This window comes from Trichosurus vulpecula, chromosome 6 (assembly GCF_011100635.1).
Source record: "Trichosurus vulpecula isolate mTriVul1 chromosome 6, mTriVul1.pri, whole genome shotgun sequence".
NCBI lineage: Eukaryota > Metazoa > Chordata > Mammalia > Diprotodontia > Phalangeridae > Trichosurus > Trichosurus vulpecula.
The window spans coordinates 233180726-233204952 of NC_050578.1; the positions used below are offsets into that span (position 1 = coordinate 233180726).

General features: G+C 43.2%; 2 protein-coding genes across 2 annotated transcripts in view; one reads left to right on the top strand and one right to left on the bottom strand.

The window, feature by feature from the left end:
• Nucleotides 1-582: 582 nt before the first annotated feature.
• LOC118854933 (transmembrane protein 216-like) lies at nt 583-8243 on the bottom strand. The gene is made up of 2 exons (XM_036765113.1): nt 8145-8243; nt 583-981 (listed from the first exon to the last, which is right to left on the bottom strand). Exons 1-2 carry the CDS (start codon nt 8241-8243, stop codon nt 583-585), a joined length of 498 nt encoding a protein of 165 aa, XP_036621008.1.
• A 2814-nt stretch (nt 8244-11057) lies between these two features.
• The window catches only part of SLC6A5 (solute carrier family 6 member 5), a 65344-nt gene continuing 52174 nt past the window's right edge, over nt 11058-24227 (top strand). The window contains exons 1-5 of the mRNA XM_036765114.1: nt 11058-11120; nt 11505-12038; nt 14398-14536; nt 18375-18506; nt 19052-19225. Of these exons, the coding sequence (XP_036621009.1) occupies nt 11058-11120; nt 11505-12038; nt 14398-14536; nt 18375-18506; nt 19052-19225 (1042 nt within the window). The remainder of the gene's footprint in view (nt 11121-11504; nt 12039-14397; nt 14537-18374; nt 18507-19051; nt 19226-24227) is intronic.

The window sequence follows — 24227 nt, forward strand, 5'->3', positions numbered from 1 at the left end:
AAGAACCTAAAGTCATGTACCGACTAATACAGCTATAAGTTTGAGGCAGAATTTATTTATTTATTTTAAACGGAAAATAAATATTTCTTGTAAATAAATAGTGTTTGTTCCAAGACATAGTATAAGAAAATAACACCCCAAGCTACTGAGTGTTGGTGCCTGATCCCTTCTGAAGCTCACCCCCTTCAAGGAATGAATGGGATGAGGTCTTGGTTTGGGGTCAGAGAAGGAAAAGTACCCTTGTGAAATGCAGGTCCATGGTGCTTCTAGGGGCACAGACAGCACACACATACACACACACAAAGGACAGATGAGGGGCCTAGTTCAAACTGGGAGCCCAGGAGGCCTAGACAATCCAAACCCAGTTTACTGGCTGTGACGAATGGGAGTACCAAGTAAGGACCATGCGCAAGGGCCTAGGAGATGGCTATGTGCTCTCTGCTATCCTGAAGGAGATGGAGAACACATTCTGGAGGCTGGTCTAGAAGATGCTGCCAGGACTGAGTCAAAGGGCCGGTCTCCCCAAGAGCATGTGCCTCTGGGGCACCAAGGGGCCAAGTCACCAGGGCTCAATGGGTCACTTCAATATGAATCCATGCTGTTGAAGGTGGTGAGTGTGATCGCCTCAAGCATCAGCTCTAAGCCACAGAAGAGGAGCAGGATGGTGCTCATCTCAGCTTTGAGGCGGAGAATGTAGGTCTGCAGCAGGAGGTAATAGGAAGCCATCATGGCTGATGGAAAGGTCATGGCCAAGTTGATCCCAAGAGGCATCATCCTCTGGCAGAGGTTCCCTTTTGTAGCAATGAAGAGGTGGATGATTTCAATGCCAAGGTAAAGGAAGAGTATGACCAGGTCAAGGACTAGGTTGGCTGTTGGGTATGGTAACAGGAGACCTTTGTACATGAACACGAAGAGCTCCAGCAGGAAGTAGGTGGTGCTGTACCAGCCATTGAGAAAGAGCAGGATCTCCAGGGAGATGGACTGAGGCAGAATTTAAACTCAAGTCTTCCTGACAATGAGACTCCAAGTTTACCACTACCAGGCATATACTGCAGGGAGGTCATTGATAAGGAGACCCCTAGACACCAAAATAACAGTTAGAACTGTCCCAAAGTAGAATGGTCTCTCCTGGGACATAGCAGTGTCTGATCTTTGGAAGTGTTCAAATGATGATGAGATGATCTTTTGTTGACATTATTGTAGATTGAATTCCAGACCAGGCTCAGGTTGGTCTAGATGATTTCTAAAGTTCCTTTAGCACATCATTTTCTGGCCATCATCACCAATGATCCTCCTTTCTCACAACCAACTGAGAAGTTTCATCTGGAGCCAAGAACTTTTTGCAAAATGAGTGAAAATAGCAGTAGAAGCTAAATGGATGGTAAATATGATAACCACGGACAGATCCTATTGTCACTTCTCTTTGTGCTGCAATTACTGATCAGGCTCCGGCCTCAGCTCAGGCCTGGCCTCACACAAGGAATATTTGGGAAAGGGTTGGAAAGATGAAGGGGCCATCTCTGCTGGGCACTGCCTTGTGTTTGAGGCTGCATTGTCCAAATAGCCTTCAGAATCATCATTACTATAGACTCTTCTGAATCCTATTCCTACGCTTAAGGGGGTTATTCCTTTGGCAGAGGCACCTTCACATTTTTCACATTCTAACTAGAACCTTGCTACTTTTGTCATTATTTTTTCTCCTTAGGATACCCTTTCAGATTTCTGTAATTTAAAGTTGATATCTCTTTAGACAAAAACTCTCTTCACCTGTTACTATTCCCTGCTTTTTCATCCTGTATATCTCCTCAGTTTCTTTCTTACCTGTCCCTTCCAATGTACCCATTTTTGGCTTATTGGTAAATACCGCTTCATCCTATATCTCTTCCTCTCACAATCTTTCCATCTTCAAACACTTATAAAATCTCATTCTTTCTCGAAGCCATCTTATTTCTCATTACCCTCTCCAGAGCTAACCTCTTCTTTTTTCATATTCCTTGATACATCAGACAAGGGGGAATAGTTAGCATAATCTCTGCTCCTAATTGCCACTAACAGACCCATCTTCTGACACAATAATTCATCTACTTCACCTTTGAAATATATGCCACCCAATTATATCATCCTATGTAGATCCTTGCTGCTCTCATCTATCAACCTCCAGATCATTCTCCCCCCTTTTCTAAGGAGTTCAATACCTGATTTGTAGTCTTCCTCTTCACATCACCTCCATTTTTTTCTGTTCTCTCCATCTGTCATCCCTTAACTGGCCTTACTTTCTACCCTTCACAGTCTTGACCATAGAGTTAACAAGGGACTTCCTCTACCTTTGAATCTCTTGCCCTTCTTCTATCAACTATGCCCTCTCAATCTTCAGCACTGAATCACTCCCACTGTTCTCCTTCTCTACTATTTTAGGAGATAAAAGGTTATATCTTAAAAAAATTAGAGGGGAATGGAAGGAGATTCTTTTCATGACTATGGACAATGAAAAAGTTCTTGACCAAAAAGGGAATAGAAAGGATTACAAGACAAAAATGGACGTTTTTGATTACACAAAATGTAAAAGTGGTTTTTTTGCACAAATAAAAGCAGCGTGGTTAAAATTAGAAAAGAAACAGTTAACTGGGAAATATATTTTATATCCAAGTTAGTTAGGAAATAAATGAAAATGTATAATAACAAGCACCAGTCCACAATAGAGAGATGATTAAGGAACAGCCATATGAAAAAAAATGCTTCAAATCATTAATAAAAGCAATTAGATGAAAACAAGATTTTCTCTCATTCATCAGATGGGCAAAGTGAATGACAAGGAAAATGGCAGTTGTAAGAGATGAGACTTGCTAATGCATTGTTGGTGGAGCTGTGAATTGGTCAAGCCATTTGGAACGATACCTAAAGTCACTAAATTGAGCATGTGCTCTGACCCAAAGACACCACTACTAGGTATGTACCCTAAAGAGATCAAAGAGAAGGGAAGAACTTAAAGTTTCAGAAATATCTTTTTTTGTTGTGTTTCAACAATCCAGCTAGCAGCTTCTGTGGGGGTGTAAGATCCACCCACAGCCAGCACCTGGAAAGCTGCCCACAGCACAGGTTCTTTTGATCTGCTTAACTAAGGAAAGCAAGGTGAAGGGGTTGACAAGTTTACTTTAATCCAGCATACAGACAGCATTCACTTAGTTCAGGGGGAAAAGCCAGCACCCTGAACTTCAGAATAAAATTCAAACAAATTACAAACATCAACAGACAGACCCAATACAGATTCATAGTTACCAACATCTAGGTTCAGCCCGGGAGCTCAGAACAAGGGCTGGCCCAGAGTCACGCACCACTACTGCTGTGGGAATGAGCTCCAAAAAACAAACAGCCAACTTTCAGCATCAGGGTGAGTCACACACACTACTCACCCATGTGACCTAGAATCATCACAAAGAGGCGGACTTAAACCCACGTGGTCTAAAAGCCTCTGCTCTCCCAGACATGTAAATTAGGCCCTCCCTGGAGTTAGCCCCACCTTGGGCCCCACCTTACTTGTCAATCCACACCCACTAAGGTTTTACACCTAACAAGGGTTTGGGCCTGGGGCTTAGCACCTAGTAAGGCTCAATGAATTACTCAAAGGGAACAAAAGCCAAACTATTCAAGGGCACTTGTTGAACTAAGTGCTAAGGAGCCCATTTTTGGTTACCAACACATGTTGTTACAAAGAATTGAAAACAAAGTACTATCCCTTGCAGCATGGCTGGACAAATCATAGTATATTATTGTAAAGGAATATTTTCTGCAACTTAAATAATGAAATGAATAAATTTAGACAAACATCACAAGAATTGTATGAATTGATGCAGAGTGAAGTGAGCAGAACCGTTTATACAATGACTATGGAGACAGAAAATAGTAAAGCAATGTTGAAAGACTTAAGAACTCTGATCAATGCAGTGAACAATCACTAGTCCAGAAAACTGCTGAGGAAGCATCATGCCTTCTACCTATTGTCAGAGAGATGTCAGACTATAGGTGCAGAATGAGACAAACATTTCTAGACATCTCCCATGAATTTATTTTGCTTGACTATATAGTTGTTACGAGAGAGGACACTTACGGGGAGGAAGTAGATTTAGTGATACTGATTTAAAAAATAGAGAAGAGAGGAAAGGAAAGAGTATTAATGAAACATTTACAAGTTACACAGAGAAGACCAGAAGGTGGTTCAGAAAGGGACACAGACAAGCAGGGCAATATTGGTACTTCCAGGTTAAATGTAATGTATAGTAAAAGGGATAAGCTTTTCATAGTGAATTCATAATTTTATGTACAATTACCATTTTTGGCCTTTGTGTATGGAAATGTTGCTTGGTGATTTTCTAGTTTATGATACAAAACAGAGAAATAAAATAATCAAAGTCTGTCTCCCTCTGACTTCCTCTCATTGGTCTTACTTTTGGCTTCCAAGACCAAGCAGTTCAAATTTAATTTGTCTTCTACATGCCAACCCTCATGCATGACATATCATTAAATTAATATTTGAAAACAAGCAGCCTATCCTTCCCTAAGTTTTTCTTCTCTTCTGAGAAGTAGAGTAATATATAGTAGAAAAGACACTAGAGGAATGAGGATTTGAATCTTGACTTTGATACTTTAGAGCCATGTTTTCATGAGAACTAACTTAACCTCTTTGAGTCTGTTTCCTTATCTGTGAAATAGGGGTAATTCTTGTTATAAGGAAACTGCCTTGTAAATCTTAAGTTGCTGTGTAAATATTAACTATTATTATGATGTACTAAAATAGAGTAGCATGTAGGGCACTATATATAGAGTCAGGAAGGCTCAGGTTCAAATCTAGCCTCAGATATTTATCAGCTTTGTGAAGTCACTTAGTTTTCCTATAACTCTGTTTCTTCACCTATACAACGAGGGGGTTGGAATAAACGGACTCTTAAGGACATTTAAAACTTCAAATATATGATTCAATGATACTAGATACTTCAAATCAACCTAATGTGATCTAATTTCCAGCCACCCCTTCATCTTGATTTCCTTCCTTGGATGGGTCAAAGCCCTTTTACTCAATTATGTAGAAAACTCTAGTGGCATCCTCCCTGTAATAGCCTATTTGGGGAATTTTCAAGAAAACTCTAAATTGCATTTTAAATTCCCCCCCCCCATTGGACAAGGAGAGAGAAGGAGAAATATCAGGCTTCTGGAGTAATGTGTCCATATTGGCATACACTTGTACTATCTGGGTTATTTATTCATTTTAAAATCTATTTGGTGCAAGGAACAAGGTGATTTGATTTGCTAGTTTAAAAGAAAGGAATTGGGTATCTAAACTGAAGCAACTGGAATGGGTGACACTAAAAACACTGGAACCCAAAGTACCAAATGCCTTTCTGCCAGAGCCCAACCATTTTGACCAACCCTCTGAGAGGCATAGCCATTATCTCCAAAGGTAGAAGATAGATACATCTTTAAACAAAATTGACCTGAGCATATTCACCTACACGCTCAACCAAATGAGGTAAGATATGTTAACTTCTTTAAAAACCTTAAAGCATTATAGATATATTAGTAGTTATTTTATTATCTTCTCCATACAGCACAGTCTAGGTCAATGACTTAAACTCAAATTGTCTCCCCCTCAAGCTTTCCTTCTCTTCAGATTGGATGCCAGGGTGTTTGCCTTCCTGCAGTGTTCTTTCAAACACATGGGCCTGCACACACACACACACAGCCTCTCTTATTGACTCCAAAAAAAGCCTCATTTCCAAATCATCTAACCCACACTTCCAAGTGGACATGGATTTAAAAAAAACCTGTTTATTTGCTTATCGTCATGGAGGGAGACCTAGAAAACAAAGTGATCAGGGACAAAATCAATTACTATTTTTCATCTTTGACAAAGTAATTAAGACTGTAGTGACTTGTTAATTCAGTCGAAATGGTTGCTGCAGTGATGGATGCAGATTTCCAGTCACTTCTGTTTCAGTGTTGGAAAGCGGTTATCACTCCAAACAGGCTGCAATAGACCAGGCAATCTCTCTAAGAAGATGTGTTTTCTTTTTTAAAGCCTACACAAATTCATTCTGTCTCTGTCTCTCATCCTTCCCCTGCAACTCTGCCCCTCCCCCCAATCCGCTTTTCACATAAGCACACATTCTCTGGCATGATGATAGCCCTAAATCAATGACATACACAGTAGCCACACACCACGTGCACCAAACCCGTAAGAGCACGTATGCCCTAAGTGTTTCTGTCTCTATCTCTCTGTCTGTCTCTCTCTTTCTCTGTGTCTCTCTCTGTCTCTGTGTTTGTCTGTCTCTCTTTCCCTCTTTCTCCCCCTCCATCCTCCCCACACCCCTATCCCATATGTCCTACTTCACTTCATTGTCACATCAACCACACACGAAAAAGGCCAGTCAAATCCAAACCCATCCTCTCTGTCTTTCCTAAGTCTGAATATCCTCTCCACCTTTAACTCTGTCCAGTTCAGGTTCCCACAAAGCCAGGGAGACAGCCAGGGTTGTCAGCCTCCCTTTCACATCTTTGGCGTGGGTTGGCTCTTTCTGTCTCTTCTTTCCTGCCTGATTGATGGGGCTCCGGGGAAACAGTAAGCTGTGGGCTGGGGTGATAGGAACTGGGGCGGGGGGAGGGAGGAGGGAGGGGAATTTTGCTCCCAGGGTAGTTAGCCTACGGCCTTGCTCCTCTGCTGTGAGTTCCTTCCCCAACTCCTTAAGAGACTGACGTGCGGAATATACGCGGGAAACTCAAGGACGCATGACTAGAAGAGGGAAGGGACAAGGGAGGGACCACGTCAGACCCCTTGACCTAATGGGAGGCTCTGGCGTCACCGCAGTGTTTGATTAGCCTCGGAGTTGGGAAAGGCGGAGGGTGAGAAGGGCGATTGGGTTGCTATTTTTACTTCTCTGTGAGGAACATTAACTGGGACTGGTGCTGGACGTGACGCAGGGCGCCCACTCAGCAATTTCACCCAAATGTCCATCAAATTAAAAAAAAAATCCTGACGCTGATTTTTAAAAACCCGTGTGTAACTCTTACGTTCCCGGAGCCTTAGGGGCTAGGTGGACGAATAGACCCCGGACTGTAGCCTCCCCTGTGCGGTCAGAACCGGGTTGTCTTAAATAGTGTGGCAGGGGGTGGGGACAGGGAGGCAGTTTAGGGACGGGAAAGAGAGGACTCAGACTGGCTTGCCGTTTGGAAGAAAGGTTAAGCTGAGATTCACTCCTCAGAAAGCTTCTGGGTTGGGGGTTCTTCGATGATATAAGTATTGGGGTGGAGATGGGGATGGGGCACCAACCTAAAGGCCTGTTGTGTGTATGAGGCATGCGTAAAAACAATTGTGGCGCTGAAGTCACAGGACCTTCGTTCGAATCAATTCCACCCAATTTCCCAACGAATACAATAAAAAATCCCGATTACAGTTTTTGTTTGTTTGTTTAACCCTTGTGTAACTCTTTGGTCTCCCGAAGCTTTAGGGGTTAAGTGGAGGAAAAGAGTCTACGCTCTAACCCGAGAGGGGCCTAGCTGTGTGACCGTGAGCATCTGCTTCTCTGAGTTTCACTTCTCTGAAGGTTCAGTTTCCTCATTTGCACAACGAGGAAGGTGGACCAGGTGATGTTCGAGGACTTTCTAGCTCTAAGTCCAGTGGTTCTCCGGGTTCCAGTCTCCCTCCCACTTAAATTTCGTTTCTTCTCTGATGACCTCATTGTTTGGAACCCAAATCTGAAAGACTGGGGCAGTTTGTTTTCTCATCAGTTTGGGTTTGTAACACCTCCTAGGAAGAACAAAAATAAAAAAGAATCCTTCTGCCTTCCTCTGGGACTGAGGTACTTAACCTTAGCAGATGCCCCCAAGCAAAGAAAACCAAGCTTTAGCTTGTTTGTTGGTTTACCAACAGCCCTTTAGACGTTTGTAACTTTTTCTTTTAAATACTTGCTACCTGATAAATGGACGGGATTTGGGGGAGTCTAGCACATAGTAGATACTAAATAAATGCTTGTGGGTGGCAACAATAGAGGGCGGTTTAGGACAGGACAATCTAGAAGGCGAGAGCTGCTAAGCTCAGCTTAAGGAAGGATCGCCATTTCAGTCTGCAAATGCTTCTGCCCCCGCGCTGACCTCACGGTGGTCAGATGAGCTGTGTTCCTTCGCTGAGGTGTCACCCCAGTCGGGGGGCCACACGAAGGAACATAATCGTGATTCTTTCCTTCCCCATCCCTCATTTTCCGCATCCAAGCTTACTCTAGCTCCTAGTGCCTCTGAGGCGGAGAAGGCTCGTGTACCCTACTACTATTGTCTCCCCTCAGTAGTTTTTTACTAGCCTTACAATGTAAAACATTGGAGAGACAAAGGCAATCAACCTTCTCTACATGCTCCCTTCTTTCGAAGGTGAAAGAGGATGGGGAGGCCGAGGGTAGAGGCTTTCTGCGGGAGAACCTGCGCTTTTATCTGTCCCGGCCGAGTGCAGCTCTGTGGGTACTTGTGTGAAGCCGGAAGGCGGGAGGGAGACAGAGGTGGGAGGGGGCTGGCGGTGGTAGCCGCAGTCTCCATAGCTTCTGCAGGAAGACTTCCACTGGCTGCCCTTCCCCCAGTCTCCATTTGCGCAAACAAAACACCCAATACTACGTGGGTTAGTGGCGGTCTCTGCATTGTTCGTCCACTGCATGGGAGACCCGAGGTAGTGTAGTTACTGAGGTGACACAGAAGCTTTGAATCCCCAAATAAGGAGTTGGCTCAATGGGGGTTGGGTAGGGGGAATGAGCGGGAACTACCTGTGATGTTGGATGAGGGCAAACCTCTATCGTTCTTTCCCTCTCTCCTTTCCCTTCAAAATTAGTATCTTCCCTCCCGCTCCCACCCCACCGCCATCCCCGATCAGGAGGAGAGAGGTTGGCAAGGTTGGAAGGTCGGCTGCTAAAGGCAATGGTGCCTTAATTTATGTCTTCTCTTGTCCCCCAATGGCACCTTTCCTGGGAAAGATTTTTTTTTGTCTGTAGGAGGTGTCTTTAATTCTCGTCCTCACTCGCCGTCCCCCCTCCATACCCCAATCTTGCAGCAGTACTGCGTTACAAACTATGACTTTCTCTGCTCCACAGAAAGGGGTTGGCTTTTTTTTTTTGAAAGGAGCAAAGGAGAGAAGTGGTGCATTTCCCTCTCCCTCCACTTAGAAATAGAACTAAAATTCACCTTAGGCTCGAAAATAAGTCCTCTTTCCTTCCTAAAAGCTTTCCCTGTTCCTTGGGATTAAAGGAAAGATAGGCTTCTTTCCCAATAAGGGGCAGGGAGGAAGGTCAATATCATTCCTCTCAGAGTCCTTGCTTATGTTAACGAAAGTTTAACATAAAGAACGTAAATATAAACGGGATCCACGAATGTCATTTAGAAAGTAGAGTGTGAAAGAATCTATGTATGCCTGCAGAGGTGGTCCTCTATTTATTATAAGCATCCTCAAACAGAACTTAGCACTGAATGTCGCTTCTCAGGAAAGATGGGGGTATTATTTTAGAATTTGACTCCCGATCTAAAGATCTGAGGAGACACCAGTCAGGCCTCGATGAAGAAGAGAAAGGATCATAGGCAGCAACAATAACTTAACAGCGAAAAAACTATCGGGCCAGCCTCTTCTTTCTGGAGCAATGCTTCCTTTCTCTTTAGGTGCAGTGGGACGTGTTCCTCGCATGTTTCCTTTAATTAGAAGGAAGCAAACTTCTGTCTTCTCCTCTGGCTGGGTTCGCTTTAGTAATCAGACCCCTATGAGTCACGCTGAACACGCAAACCCCCTCCCGCCTGAGTGACAAGGGGCCGGCTCACTCTCGGCTGTTGTTGTCCCTTTAAAATCGGAATCCAAGGGGTAATGATTTATCAAACTCTTATTATCAAGAAAATGTCAAACGAAGGGCACCTTGCTATGCACTGACGCAAACCCAATCTTTCCCAGGGAGATATAGAAAGCTTTGCTCTAGACTGAGCAAAATCCATTCCATAGATAGCTTGTTCTGCAGGATCTCGTCCTCCACCAATTCAATCTGTTGCTTATTTAAGACAACAATGGTAAGTGTTTGTTTCTATACCTTTTGGAGATGAAGAAGGCTGAGGAGAGAGGGAGATTGCTTTAGAAATCAATGTTTAAAAATGAAACTGTTTAGTGTATTTTGGGGAGGTAGGTTGGGGGAGGAGAGTCTCAGAGCCTCAGGTATTTATATTTCCAAGTTTCCCGGTAGCTCCCGGGTGTTGTCGGTCTGTTCAAGGTTGGAGGTCTCTTTGAACAGACTAGCCTGCGAGCGCTGTCTGTGGTGCTGAACAGCTAGATTCCTGAATACAAGGTGGAGTAGCCCACGGATATAGCAGCAACCGTGAAGGGATCCTAGACAGAACTGCAGGTATTTGAGATTGATACAAATTGAAACCTCTAGATCCGTGTATTTGTAAGATTGGAAGGGCCCTATTCAGATACAGATTTATTTGTTAGTGCTAAGGTTTAAGATGCCGTGACAAGGAAGCGAAAAGGGGGGATTTGGGTAAGGGGGTTGTTTTCATTCGGGGTGGTGAGAGACATTTTGGGACAATAAATGAGAATTAGCAGTTTTCTTGAAGTCATCCTATCAGATTAACTCTGGAAAGAGATTTGACTGTTGGAAACGGTCGTTCTCGAAAAACTTTACAAATTCCTTTAGACCTTTTACAGATTTCGAGGAATGCCAACACAAGTATGTAGTAACCAATGCCCACATTTTACGACTGCTTTTTCCCTTTTTTCCTTTTATTTTTTTTAACATTCTCTTTGTTTGGTTGTGGGGCTCACCCCTTGCTCCTTATTTGACGGTTAATTAGGTGGGTTTTTTTGAGAGCTCGGAATGGAGCAAATGGTTTGGCAGTATGGGGAGGGGGGCATTTTGGCGGGTGCCAAAGCACTTGCTCTGTAGTCTGCTGCTGCAGCTCAGGCAGCTTGTCCATACCCGAAAAAAAAGAAGACAGTGTGCATTGTTGAATGACAAAGGAAATGGGGCGGAAAATTAAAGAATCTTTCTACACTGGTGATGGGGGAAGCAGGCACCCTTCAGTCGTGTTGTGAAACCCAAAGAGGCCGGGAGCACACAGCTGTAGAGATATTTGCTCCCTCCTCTCACTCCTCTTACCCCCCTCCCCCTTTCTCTCCAAATCATCCTTTAGGCTCTGTTTCTCTCGATTCACCCTTGAACTGGGAAGGCATATTAGTCTATTCATGAGATGTAGTCATTGACGAGATGGGCTAATTGAAAAATATTGTCTTGTCTATATAGGCATATATATATATATACACATATACATATATACATGTATATATGTATATACACATATATATGAAATTCCCACTCCAAATTACATCGCTAGACATTTCGGAGGCGGTTATAAAATTATTGGAACGTTCTCTTATCTGTGTACAGATGCACATATCAAAAGCAATGTGATTTTCTTTTTACTCGAAAGTGACATTGTGTTCTTAGGATTACTCGGGTCCGAAGGATATGAACAAGCCACTTGCAAATAGCTTGGAGGCTTCGGGAAACCCAGAAGGTTCCTCAGTGACAAGGACCAGTCCGGAGCCCGATCCTTCCCCTGTCGCCCCTTCCCAGCTGCCTAGGATTGCCAAGTCGGCTTCCAACGGTATTCAAACTTTCCTTTCTGAAGAAGCCAAAAGCTACGAGTCAGAGCGGACCAAAGTTGGTATCTGCAGCTCTAGGGCTCCACTAGATGCTGCCTCCCGCCAGGATTCTATAGAGGCCCATGACCTGCAGACCATTCCCCCTACTGGGGGCCCGGGCCCCGGCCCAGGCAATGCTCAGCACTGCAGGATTCCGGCCCTTCGAGGTGCCAGTGTTGGAGGGGATGAGAGCGGGAGCCCGGGCAAGGGCACGCTGGAGAAGAACAGTGCCCAGGCTGCAGGTTGGATCAACATGAGCCAGAGTACTGTGGTGCTGGGCACAGACGGCATCACTTCGGTTCTGCCAGGAAGTGTTACGACTACTTCTACCCCTGCGGTAAGTTTGGTTTCTGCTTCTCCCTCCCGGTACGCCCACAGGCCAGCAAGACTTTTTCAGGCTTCACTGCCCTCAGTCCCTCACTGCCCCGCTTCTGCTAATTGGGCAGAGAGCCAGGAGAATAAGTGTTTGCCAAATATCAGGCTGAGACCAGAGTAGGAAGAGTCTTGCCCTGTAGTGAATGGGTGGGTGCAGCCAGAAGCAGTTTGGGGGCTTCAAATGCTCCTGGGTCTCCAGGTCAGCGAAACGGAGCAGAGGATGGGGTCATGGGATGGATCTGTTAGAGTGTCTTTAGGGCACAGCCAGGCTGCTATTATGCAAGGCACATCCCTAGCTCAGGTGGTGGTGGTGGTAGGCCAAGAGCTGACCAAAATATGAGTTGGAGCCCCAGTAGTCTCTTTGGTCAGGACAGAGCCACTTCCTTTAACAGGTATAGCCCCTCCTATTTGTGATTAATTTTGTTCCTTTACTACCATTGTCTGGAACCTAAAGGAGAAAAAGAAGGAACTCATACCTATGGGAATTATTTATGATAATTAAATGAACTGAAAATTCCAGGATGGTGAAATGGTAGCATTTCCACCCCCCTTACCCCTGCCCCCACCAAGAATCCTACTATCATACAAGAGTAAGCAAATATTGATAAGCTGGAAGTAGCACTTGAAATAATTTTGGGAAAGATGGTGAACCCTGTGCTTCTTCCCTATGGTAGATAAATACCTCTTTCTTCTTAGTTCCTTTCTCTTTCTTCCTTCCTCTTCCTTTCCATTATTTTCTCTCAACCTCCTTTCCTGTCTATTCCCTAAACATGCAAATGGTTCCCAGTGCTATTGGCCATTGGCAAAATCAGCTATGAGACCCATTTAGAGTTAGGCATTGGGGAACTGAGAGTTGCAAAGATTGCTTGGAGTCAGGTGATATTATCTGAAGGATTTGAGGTGAAAATTCTCTTAAACATTGTTTCTTCCCTGAATTCCTGGTCCTTCATCTGAGAATCTCTTCTTTCTTCCTCTCCCTCAATGCTCCTTTTGCCACCTCCCCTCTTCCCCCTATATCTGACTCAGATAATTGAATACATATCGCTGGGCTCTACCTCTCTGGCAGGAGTAGGGTTTATACTGAGATGAGGAGGATAAAGGCACAGGCCACATTCTCTCCACTTGTTTTAAAAACAAACAAACAAATAAATTCTCACGGGGCAAAGATGTTTTATGATTCTCTCTGGGTCTGCCATCTGCAAAATCAAGGGCAGTGAGTCTGTCTGTCAAAATGCAGATGGACAGAAAGACTACCTCTTTTACTTGTCTTTCTACCTCTAAACTGATGAACTGGGTAGAGGTTCAGTTCCATTCTGCCCCTTTCTCTATGTTTCCCCACCCTCAGACCTATGGAAGAAGAGAGAGAGATACTCCAGAAAGATCTAGTTCTTATTCTTGTCTGATTTAAGACCTATATTCCGACCCCTGTCTGCCCATTCTTTCCAACCCTTGCCTTCTCCTCTTCTCATGTATTCCCTTCGAATTTTTTCCCCCTCAGCACTTTCCTTTGTAAATCAGCCCATTTTCAGAGTCGAGATAACGATTGCTCTTCGAACCCACTTAGTTAAAAGGTCATAGAACACAGGTTGGTGACTTCTGGGATATACTGACGTTTTGGAGGGGGGAAGAGAAAGGATCTGAAGTGGCTAGGGGCCCTAAAATCTCTGTCAAGGGACCTGCCCCACCTTTTAAAAATTTTGGTTTGCCAACCAGGCTTCTGGGAGGCCCGTCTTACTATTCCTGGAAGCCTTGTTAGTATCTTAATTGCCAGCAGGGGTGAGATAATTGGGCGAAAGGATCCTCTCAGATATCCATTTCCAAAGAATCAGATTCAGAGCAAAACCCAAGGTTTTGGACGCCAATTCGGAACGTATTTCCCTGCTTTTCTCCATTGCTCTGAAAATACTTTGGAAGTCATTTTCCCCATCTCTAAAATCTCGCCCTTTCCACCCCGCCTCCCCCAACTCGCTCCTTCCCTCCAACCCGTTCCTTCCGTCCAACCGAATTAGAAAGCACTTCCGAATGAAGACTACCTCCTACTCCTACCCTATCCCACCTGGAAGATGTGCATTTAATGTCCCTAGGCTACACAACAAAAAGAGGTTCACTCGAAGAGGGCTTCTGCCCAATTTTGCTTTAATTCAGGTGGCTAAGGAAAGTGCTTGGTCAAGGTTTATTTTATTCTTTTTGAGGGGGCGGGGTATAGAAGAGGGAGGATGGGCTTGGAGGGTGAGGAGTGAAAAGGGAAGTATGAGGGGCTTGCTTGCTGAATGGACACTGGGGTTGTTATGGGACCGACCAATGTGCTTTTCTACCCCCAGGAGGACGATGAAGGGGATGAGAATAAAGCCCGAGGGAACTGGTCTAGCAAACTGGACTTCATCCTGTCCATGGTTGGGTACGCAGTGGGGCTGGGCAATGTCTGGAGGTTTCCGTACCTGGCCTTTCAGAATGGGGGAGGTAGGACTTTCTGCTCTATTTCCTCCGAGTGGGGCTACCGGGCACGTTATACTGGGGTGGGGGAGGGACTGCAACTTCGCCTGGGAAGGTGTTTTGGACTGCTCCCACAGACCTTGAGGGCTCTGACCCCATCCTGTCTCTTGCTAGTTCCTTAATGGGGAAACCTAAAAAATAAAACGACAAAAAACAAAACAAAACAAAACAGATAAAAAAAAAAAAACAGCTGACCAACTGTATCTGTTTAGATTCCGGATCCGAGTACGACCCTTCACTTAAAACCCTGAGCATAGGAAAATAAATTGGGAGATTTGGGTTGGGGGGGGGGTGCGAGTCTATTTGCTTCAATAATCACCATCCTAGCCACGAGACAACCCTGGTCATTATCACATTACCCTCCTACACACACACACACTCACTCACAGATGAAGCAGTTGAGTCTTACTAGTCTTTTACTATGCATTTACTGAATCCAGAACCATGTATGCTAAAGCTGGTCTAGGCGCCTAGAATCTTAAAGGAGGTGGAGATTCTTAAATAATCCTATCACATCAGAACCCACAAATCAAAATTTTACAACCTCGAGATTCCCACTCCCGAAGAGAAGTTATTAACAGTAGACTTGATTATTTTTTTTACTGATCTGAATTGGTTCCATGCTGTCTAGTGTGAGTACTATATTAATCAATCTGATATTAATACTTGTTAAAATGATTAGGTGATAAGGTGAGGGTAGTTTCTCGTAATACATACAACTGCATAGATGAACGCATATTGGCAGGACACAGTTTTCAATGCGCTAAATAGAACCCCGAGCAACTTTCGTTGTTTTCACCTTTACTGCGAGTTGAAATAACCAGACGCTAGAGCTTTCTTGGCCCCCTAGTTCTCCCTTCACTCGCCGAGTTAGAAGGTTCTTAGTTCTTTGCACGCCTACTGGAAAACTTGGCAAATTTTGGGATCACCCAAGGCACTTCTGACTCTAGTAAAGGCTTTCGTGGTTTGCTTTGGGACTCTTGGTTTAGGTGCCCTACAGGGACTAGCTCTAAAGCGGAGATCCGACTCTAAAGCTCCAGTACAGCTCATTTCCTCCATCCCCTAGCAGCAACGCTCACTGTGTTGAATAGCGAAAAGGCTACTCTCAAATCCACCTGCATTTGCTAGTTCTTCGAACTAAGGAGGTCTCCAAGTCCTAATTCCTCCAGAGGATAAAGGGTATCCAGAAGATATTCTCCTAGGGCAATGAAATGATAGAAGTTGGTATTTGATTGGCCAGTGTCCCCACCTGGAAAAGCTATACACCTGGCAGAAATCTGATGGGCACGAAAAGTTGGCTTAGAGGTTGTCGAGTGGTGCAGTTAGTCCAGAAGAGCTGTGTTTAGGATTCACCCCTGACACATACTAGTTGTGTGACCTTGGGTGAGTCACTTACCCTCTTATTTCTCTAAGCGCCTCTCTAAGACTGAATTATAGAGGTGTGATCTGCGTCTCTGAGGGAATGTCTACAGTGGGAATTCCTCACTCAAGTCGAGATAGAAAACAAAAACCAAAACCGAACAACTAAACATAAAAACACCCCAAAGAACTTGGGGATGCAACCTTTGCCATGTAGTCTATCTATATCTATAAGAACATTCAGGGACGTCAGTAATTAAGGTTCTTTTTTCCCTCAAGGATAATTTACCTGCAATGCTATGAATCAGGAGTTCTTAAGTTAGGGACTATAAACACAGATGGCGAAAAAACATTACATCTCCCCCCCCCCCGCCCCCCACTACTCTTATTGAAGTTCAGCACTTCCTTGAATTATTTTAAAACGTTTTTCTGAGAATGGATCATCACCAAACTGCCACAGGAGCCCATGACACCCAAAAGGTGAAGGGCCCCTGATATAACTGTCCCTTGCCGTGACTGAGTATTTGTTTCTGTATTCAATTGTTTAATTTTACTGCAATGAAAAGCTGGCTACAATTTCTTTCGTGTTTCTGAAATCAAGTACCTAGCAGATTTGCTTAAATCCACCTTCCTTAGTGGCTTGCCCTCTGGCGCTGGCCTGGTTGTTTTCCCGCGCGCCCCTGGGCTAAGCCAATCATTTGGCTTTTTTCCTTGTCGGGGCGGGGGCGGAGAAGCCCCTGGAATAAAGCGTTCTCAGCGTTTTTCCGCACTGCGGCTTAGGAAAACCATGATCTGAGCTCGCCTTTGGTTGGAGCTTGGGTTGGCTGGGGGAGGAATGCGGGCCCCTGGGGTGTTTCTAGAAAGGCTATAGGGAAAGGATTGATATCCGTGTGCCAGGGTAAGGGAGGAGTCTGAAGCGCTCGTTCACAGCAGGGTCTGCTCACTGCAGGTCTTACTGAGTCCACCTAGCCGGGTCTGCACCTACGGAGTCCTGGAGATACTCCTGCTCCGCCCGCTCCCCTTCGCCTCCCCTCCCCCGCCAATAATCTGGCACCCTGATATGTGACTGGGCTACCTGCCCAGGTGCCAAGGATCTGGAGCCCCCTTACCGGAGAACAATCTGCCTTCTACCACCTCCTAATCTCAATGCCCTCTGGAGGAGAGTCCATGGCCTGTTAGCCGTTAGTAAGCTCTACACAGTGCCAAACAACGGAGTAACAAAGAAAATTAAAAAACAAAACAAAACAAAACAAAAACATAGTCTGAAAGGCAGAGAAGCTAGCAGTTTTTACTTGGTTTTATTTTCAGAAGAAACTGAGATTTCCTAAGTTTTAGAATTTTAGAAGAAGAGAATTTAGGGGTTACTTTCAAACCCCACCTAAGGCCAATGTTTTCCTGCCAAAGATGCCAGTCTGCCTTGGATGTTTCCTTGGACTCCAGGCCCCTGCCCCAGCTCTTGCCCTGACTAATTACACCACCCTCACCAGTGGCCTTGGGGTCAAAACCCAACCAAGCAACCGATACATCCTCCCACATGTAATGAAACCCTCTTCACTGCACCAGGGGCTAGTCATTCTACATCCTTGCAGAAATGTTTAAGATGCTCAGATGATTCAAGATGGTAAAGGGATAGTTTTAACAATCAAGTACCCAGCCTTGCAGATATAAGGCTAAACAAGAATGATTGAATGAATGTTAAAGCAAAACCCCAAACCAACAGACAGCATGAAATAGCTGAATGACTGCTGGTTTCAAGCCAGTACATGTGGGCTCAAATCTTTCCTCTGATATTACCTTAGTGACATTTGACCAAGAAATTTAAACTCCCAAAACTTAATTCATTAACTATAAAATGAGGAGATAGGCATAGTCATCCTCTGAGATCTCTTCTAGCTCTACAGCTTCTAGATTTTTAAAACTTAATTTAATCTCCAGGGCCAGATGGATTTACAGGTGAATTATATAAAAAATTTAAAGAACAATTAATTCCCATATTTTATATACTATTTGGGAAAATAGGCAAAGAAGGAGTCCTACCAAATTCTTTTTATGACACAGATATGGTGCTAATACCTAAACCAGGAAGAGTCAAAACAGAAAAAGAAAATCATAGAACAATTTCCCTAATGAATATAGATGCAAAAATTTTAAATAAAATATTAGCCACAAAAAACTTAATTAAAAAAAACAGAACTGACATCTAGTGAATCAGTTCAATAAGATCTGTTTTATAAAAGAGTTGAGGTGGGGAATTAAAATATTATGTGAGAGGGATCTGAACCCAAAGATCTGCTATCATGCTGAGTCTTTGATCCAAACCACCTGAGTGCTATTCTAAGGGTTAATGTGTAATGGTGCAGGAGAGCCAGGTGCTCTTCTTCTTCCTGCCCTAATCTTGAGGAACATTCTTACTTTCTCTTCTCTTATCCTTCTCTAATATCCTAAGGTGCTTTTCTCATCCCCTATCTGATGATGCTAGCCCTGGCCGGTTTGCCCATCTTTTTTCTGGAAGTATCACTGGGGCAGTTTGCCAGCCAGGGCCCTGTGTCTGTTTGGAAAGCGATACCTGCTTTACAAGGTGAGCTACTCTGCATACCCTCCCACATTTATCTCTTGTTTTGTTTCTTCTTCCTCCCCCAGAACCCCTCAGTCTCCCTCCAAGCTCCTTCTTTAGGAATGGTTACTGTTAATTGTAGCTCCATGTAACAGTGACCTTGGTACAACAATGGGCAGGGAGGGGTAGTCAGTCTCCAGTCCACCCACTACAAGGCAAAGAGTCCTGGCCATGGATGCATGCCAGTTCCAAGCTTGCTCCACTACATTCCAAACTCAGCCTGGCTCCCAATCTCCAGGAAGGCTGCCTCACTTTTAAATCTCAGTTTTACTTAATCCCCATCATCAGGAAGGTGATTCAATTTTGAACCCATACCCTAGAGATTCTAGATAGCCTAGTAGTTTGACTTTTTTTGTTCCATTATTAACATTCTGGATGCAAAAGATTCTTTTTTTCTATGCCCCTCCTTCTTCTTCTCCCCTTCCCCCAAAATGATCTCTGGGACAATGGGGATGGGATGGGGTGGGATTTTATTTGTGATTACTAACCTGTAGTGTTTGCTTCCTTAGGCTGTGGCATCGCTATGCTCATCATCTCAGTCCTAATAGCCATATACTATAATGTGATTATATGCTACACACTTTTCTACCTGTTTGCCTCCTTTGTGTCTGTGCTACCCTGGGCCTCTTGCAACAACCCATGGAACACACCAGACTGCAAAGACAAAACCAAACTTTTATTAGGTAAGTTTGGATCAGCCCGTATTTGATTCCCCGCCCCCCCCCCCAGATTTTAAAGATCTACATGTAGAAACCCTTTTCTGATGTGACGTAGTTGGACCTCGAAGAAAGCTGTCTATGTTTAAGGTTTGGGGTTAAAAAGTGAAGGAACAGAGTTGTCTTTAAAGTGTGGGATTAGAAACTAAAGATGTGGGGACGTTTGTCTTGATTCATTTCCTACCTCTGATTTCCTACTTGAAAGTTCTGAGGCAAGTCAGCTAGGCATCTAGTCACAAGTTTTCTCATTTGGAAAATATGAGAACCATTTAGTCCAGCACTCTTATTTTATGGGTGAGGAAATTGAAGCCCAGGGAAATTAAATGACTTGCCCAACACTACATAGATATTAAGTAGCAGAGCCCAGATTTGAACCTCTGATTCTAAGACCTATATTCTTTTTACCATACCTTTGGAGAGAAGAGGTGTGTGTGTGTGTGTGTGTGTGTGTGTGTGTGTGTGTGTATTTGTGATGTTTTCTAACAGATATGATGCTTTTCAATGTATGATTCTTAACATAATGCCTGGCTCTGTTACTGAATAACTGTGATGTTAGATAAGTCAGGTGGCTGATATGGATTGTTTTTGTGAGGTTAGTATAAAATAGTGGATGGAAAGATGCTTTGTAAACTGTTGTATATTCATGATGGGCATGTGATGATTATCATGAATATTTATTAGTATTAATAACAGTTTTCTCTGAAATTTCTTTAATTTTTGTGAAAATTCTCTGATGCCTTCTTGTTAAATATTTGAACATCTCATCATCCATAGACTGCTTCTTCTGTTGCTGACAGGGTCCTGTGTTGTATGATGACAAAGTCATGAGGGCCAGTTAGAATTGCTTCTCTCCCCATTCTCCCTTGGTGTTGAGGTATTATTTATACCTTTGAGTGATGTGGAAGGGAAAGATGAATCGTTCTCCTCCTCCCAGAAGATATGGAGGTATATAATTAAAAACAATTTGAGATAAGTATCGTTTAGCCAAAAGAACAGTATATATACAGTCTAGAAATTGAAATTTCAGTCTCATCCCTGCCACTTATTAGCTGGGTGACCTTAGCCAAGTCACGTAGCCTTTTTAAAACCTCAGTGTTTTTTCCCTGAAAAAGAGATGACATCACTTGCAAAACCTACTTATATTTGTTTGGAGAAAAGTGCTACATAAATGTCAGTAATTATTACTATTTCTCAAGAGAGCTTTTACTTTGAAAGGTTAAATTAGAGAGGCCAAACTCAAGACATCGCTGTCTAGTAAAATGCTTACAACCATAGACTTAGAAGGTCCCTTAGAGGACATCTTGGTCAACTCATTCATTTTACATGTACAGAAACTGAGGCTCAAGGGAGTTGTCTGTCCAAGGTCATGCAGATAGTCATCACAGGTGTGACTTGAATCTGGGTTCAGAGCTAGTGTTCTTTCTACTATACAATGCCATTTTCTTATTTTGGGGTTCTTCGCTCAAGCTACTATGAAGTCTTGGCACTTCTAGGGATTGCGTGTTCAGTCTTCCATGCAGTCACAAAATTGGAAAATCTGCTTGCCATAACTACTGGCCAGAAAACACCCTGATCTATAGTTATTCTTACACTCCCACCTAGCCATCTGCCCTTGGCATGGGAGCCTGAATATTCATTCTCCATATTCTTTGGCTCCAGGAATCAAATCAAATCATGGACTCAGGCCATTTCAGATTTAAAGGAAATATCAGTTAGCCTGGAAACTTGCCCTGAAGTCCTGTGAGTCTGTTTCATAAGCAAGGTTATACCTCAGAGGCCAAAGAACTTCCAAGGAAATGCCATTTTGGAGCAGAGTTTTATCCTTGATCCAGCAGTCTGAGGATGATTTCCTCCTAGACATCGAAGAATTTGGACCTTACTCTAATTATGATGGTCACTGTGAGCCTAAAGGCTGAATTCAGAGCCTAAGTGCTTTTAGTATTAAAAGGTTCCAGAGCATTTTCTCTTAAAAGGAATGTAGTTCTCACTGTAGTTTAGTTTGGAGGTAGAAATGGTTCCACTTCCCTCCCTCTCTTCACACCTTGGTGGACGTTAGCTACCAAGAAGCAATTGGCTTATATGTTCTCATAAGTGAAGTAAAGTTATTCTGGGTGGATGCCTTATTTAATGTTTGTGATTCTGGGGTAAAAAAAATCTGGGCACCCTGATAAGTACCTACTAAATGTAAACTCCCTGACTGTGGTAGGAAAGGGGATTTGAGTGATGTCAGCAATGTTTGAAAAGGATGGATTCTGTGTTTTACTGTCCATTGGATATATAAAGTCTTTACCATAAGTGGCTTGAAATGCCTATATGCCATCAAAAGTGGGGTTTTCTGGTGTTAAAACTGGGCCATCTAACTCTAAAAAAGTCATATTTTAAAAATGTATCCCATGTTGCAACATCCTGAGGATATGGCACCTTAGCCTGCTGCCTGCCTTGCCTACTTCTCCCTCACCAAGTCTTAGTTCTGGTCAGGAGAGTAAAAGACAAAAGAAATAAAAGACTGATCTCCCTTAAGGAGTTTATAGTCCAGGTGGGAAGACAAGCAGAACATACCTAACATACAATAGGAGAACAGTTCAGCTATATGTGTGTGTGTATGTATACACATATATGTATGTATAGTATATATATTCATAGTTTAAGAGCTGGGTTTAAATACTGTTTCTGCTACTTACATCTGTGTGACCTTGGGTAAATCATTTAACCTTGTGGGGCTTCAGTTTCCCCTCCTGTAGAATGAAGGGATTAGATTTATGGCCTCGAAGGTCACTTTCAGCTCTAAATCTGTGATTTCACAAATCAACACTATGGTTTTCTTATAGATGAGGACTGTCCTCATCCTGTTGGGAACAGGGATATCAAGGTGATTTAAAACATGAACCCTTCCTTAAAGGACCCAATAATTTAGCAGCTATGGCAAGTAAATTGTGCTGTTCAGAACATGAATTATGGGAAAGAGGGTGAAAGTTGTTCATTTTGATTATGTCCCTACAGACCATAAACTCCTCAAGGCAGAAGTTTGTATATTGTAGTGTTAAGTGTTTGATTTGAAGGTAGCAGATTTGGGTTCAAATATTGGTTCTATTTCTTACTACCTGTGTTAATGTAGGAAGATCATTTTGAATTTGCTAGACCTCAGTTTCTCATCTGTAAAATGAGTGGATGGGACCAGAGGTTTTCTGAGACCCCTTCCAGCTCTAGATCTAATTATATGAGTTGTCTTTTTCCAACTCTCTCTCTCTCTCTCCCTCTCTCTCTCTACACACACACACATACATACATACGTGTACACACACATATATGTGTATATGTATGTATGTTTCTCTAGATCCCTACCAGAGTGCTTAGTATCTGGTCTTTGATAAATCAAGTTCAGGTATTTGTATAACTTCTCTGGGGTGGTCTAGTTGACCTTTGGTGATCTGATGTCAAGGATCTAGTTAAGTTTCTCACTGCTCTAAAATCTTGAGTGTTCCACATTGCCTCCCGAGGAAAGATCAACCTCCATAGCTTGCCAGTCAAAGTCCTTCAAATTCATTATCTCATGTTACCTTTTTATTCCCTGTAAGTTTTATTCTCTATAAATCTCCGTGAATTAGATATTTCAGGTAAACTGGTCTGCTTTCTGTCTCCTGAACAGTGTGTGTGTGTGTGTGTGTGTGTGTGTGTGTGTGTGTTGGTACTTCTGCTTAAGCTATTCTTGATGCCTGAAACTTTTCCTTTCTTCACCTGTTGAATACCTACCTATCCTTTAGTATTCAATTCAAATGCCATCTCCCCCCGGAAGCCTTCTCTGATACCCTTCCCCCTTGCACCCAGCACTTAGTTTTGCCCCTCTGTAATGCACTCATAATATACTATTATGTAGTTTATCTCTGTCTTTACTTCTCCCTGAGATCTTGGGACTGGGTGGCTTCCAAATTCTGCATCTCTCTAGGAGTGTTCAACACACAATAGAAGCTTAATCAATATTTGTTGAGTTGAGAATAAAGAATCATTTCCCTGTAATATGAGTCCTGTCAACCTTTTGGAAGAATGGGAGCTATATATCTTGCCCCCAAAAGATTAACAGAAACATGACCTAATTTAAATATGTAAATATATCTTAATTTTAATTGAAATTGTAATTAAATGCTTCATTCCCTTCCAAGTCTTAAGACAGAACATGCTTTCATTTATTAAGAATTGCCCTAGCAAACAGAATTCCATCCTCACAATTAACATGATCCTCATTTCTCCTCTTTGTTCAGGATTGGTGAGCTGCAGAAAACAAGGCTGGGAAGTTCTCTCTCTGTAGGGAGATTGCTGGGTTGAGGGGATGGGACTGGAAAGCACACTTTTGCCCCCTGGTGGTAGGAAAGGAATGCTGCAGAAAGGAGAGGTCTGGTACTGCAGCATGGTGCACTGCAGCAGAATCAGTGACCTTGCCTTCCAACCAGCAGTCCCTGAGAGATATAATCTAGTGACTGCCTTGTAGTCATATGGTTTTACAATGCCTCCCCCCGTTTTCCCCTCTGCTTCGGCATAGGTTCAGAAGGGATTCACTGTTTTCTTATTCCCCATACCACCATGTTAGGTAACCATTCTCATGAAATGCTGCAGAATTAGAAATGACTGTCCTGCTGATCACAGAAATGCCTGTTTGTTGGGCTTTAGTCATTTGCATATAAGCCTGGGTGTTGGTGAGCAAATGTTTTCTGGGTAAATATGTAATGGTTATTATATCAGTCCACCTGGAATTTTTTGTCATTCTGTTAAGCAGCACCCTGGTGATGATGACTGGAAGGCAGCAGGTAATTACTATGTGGCTATATAAGGAAATCTTGATTCATGACTTGAAGAGTAGAACTAGGAGGAGATGTAAAGCCAAGAAAAGGAGGCACTGAGCCATACCGGGAGAGAATTGTTTAATATTTGCTTTATTTTTGTTTTATGTTGAAAAATGGCAGGTTTAGGAGACTGT

What these genes read in the sequence shown, in the direction of transcription:
- LOC118854933 (XM_036765113.1), bottom strand. Translation starts at nt 8,243, where the DNA reads ATGAGGGATGGGGAAGGAAAGAATCACGATTATGTTCCTTCGTGTGGC. An exon ending in ACACAGCTCATCTGACCACC is followed by an intron (nt 982 to 8,144) that starts GTGAGGTCAGCG and finishes ATTCTGCCTCAG; the next exon opens with TCCATCTCCCTGGAGATCCT.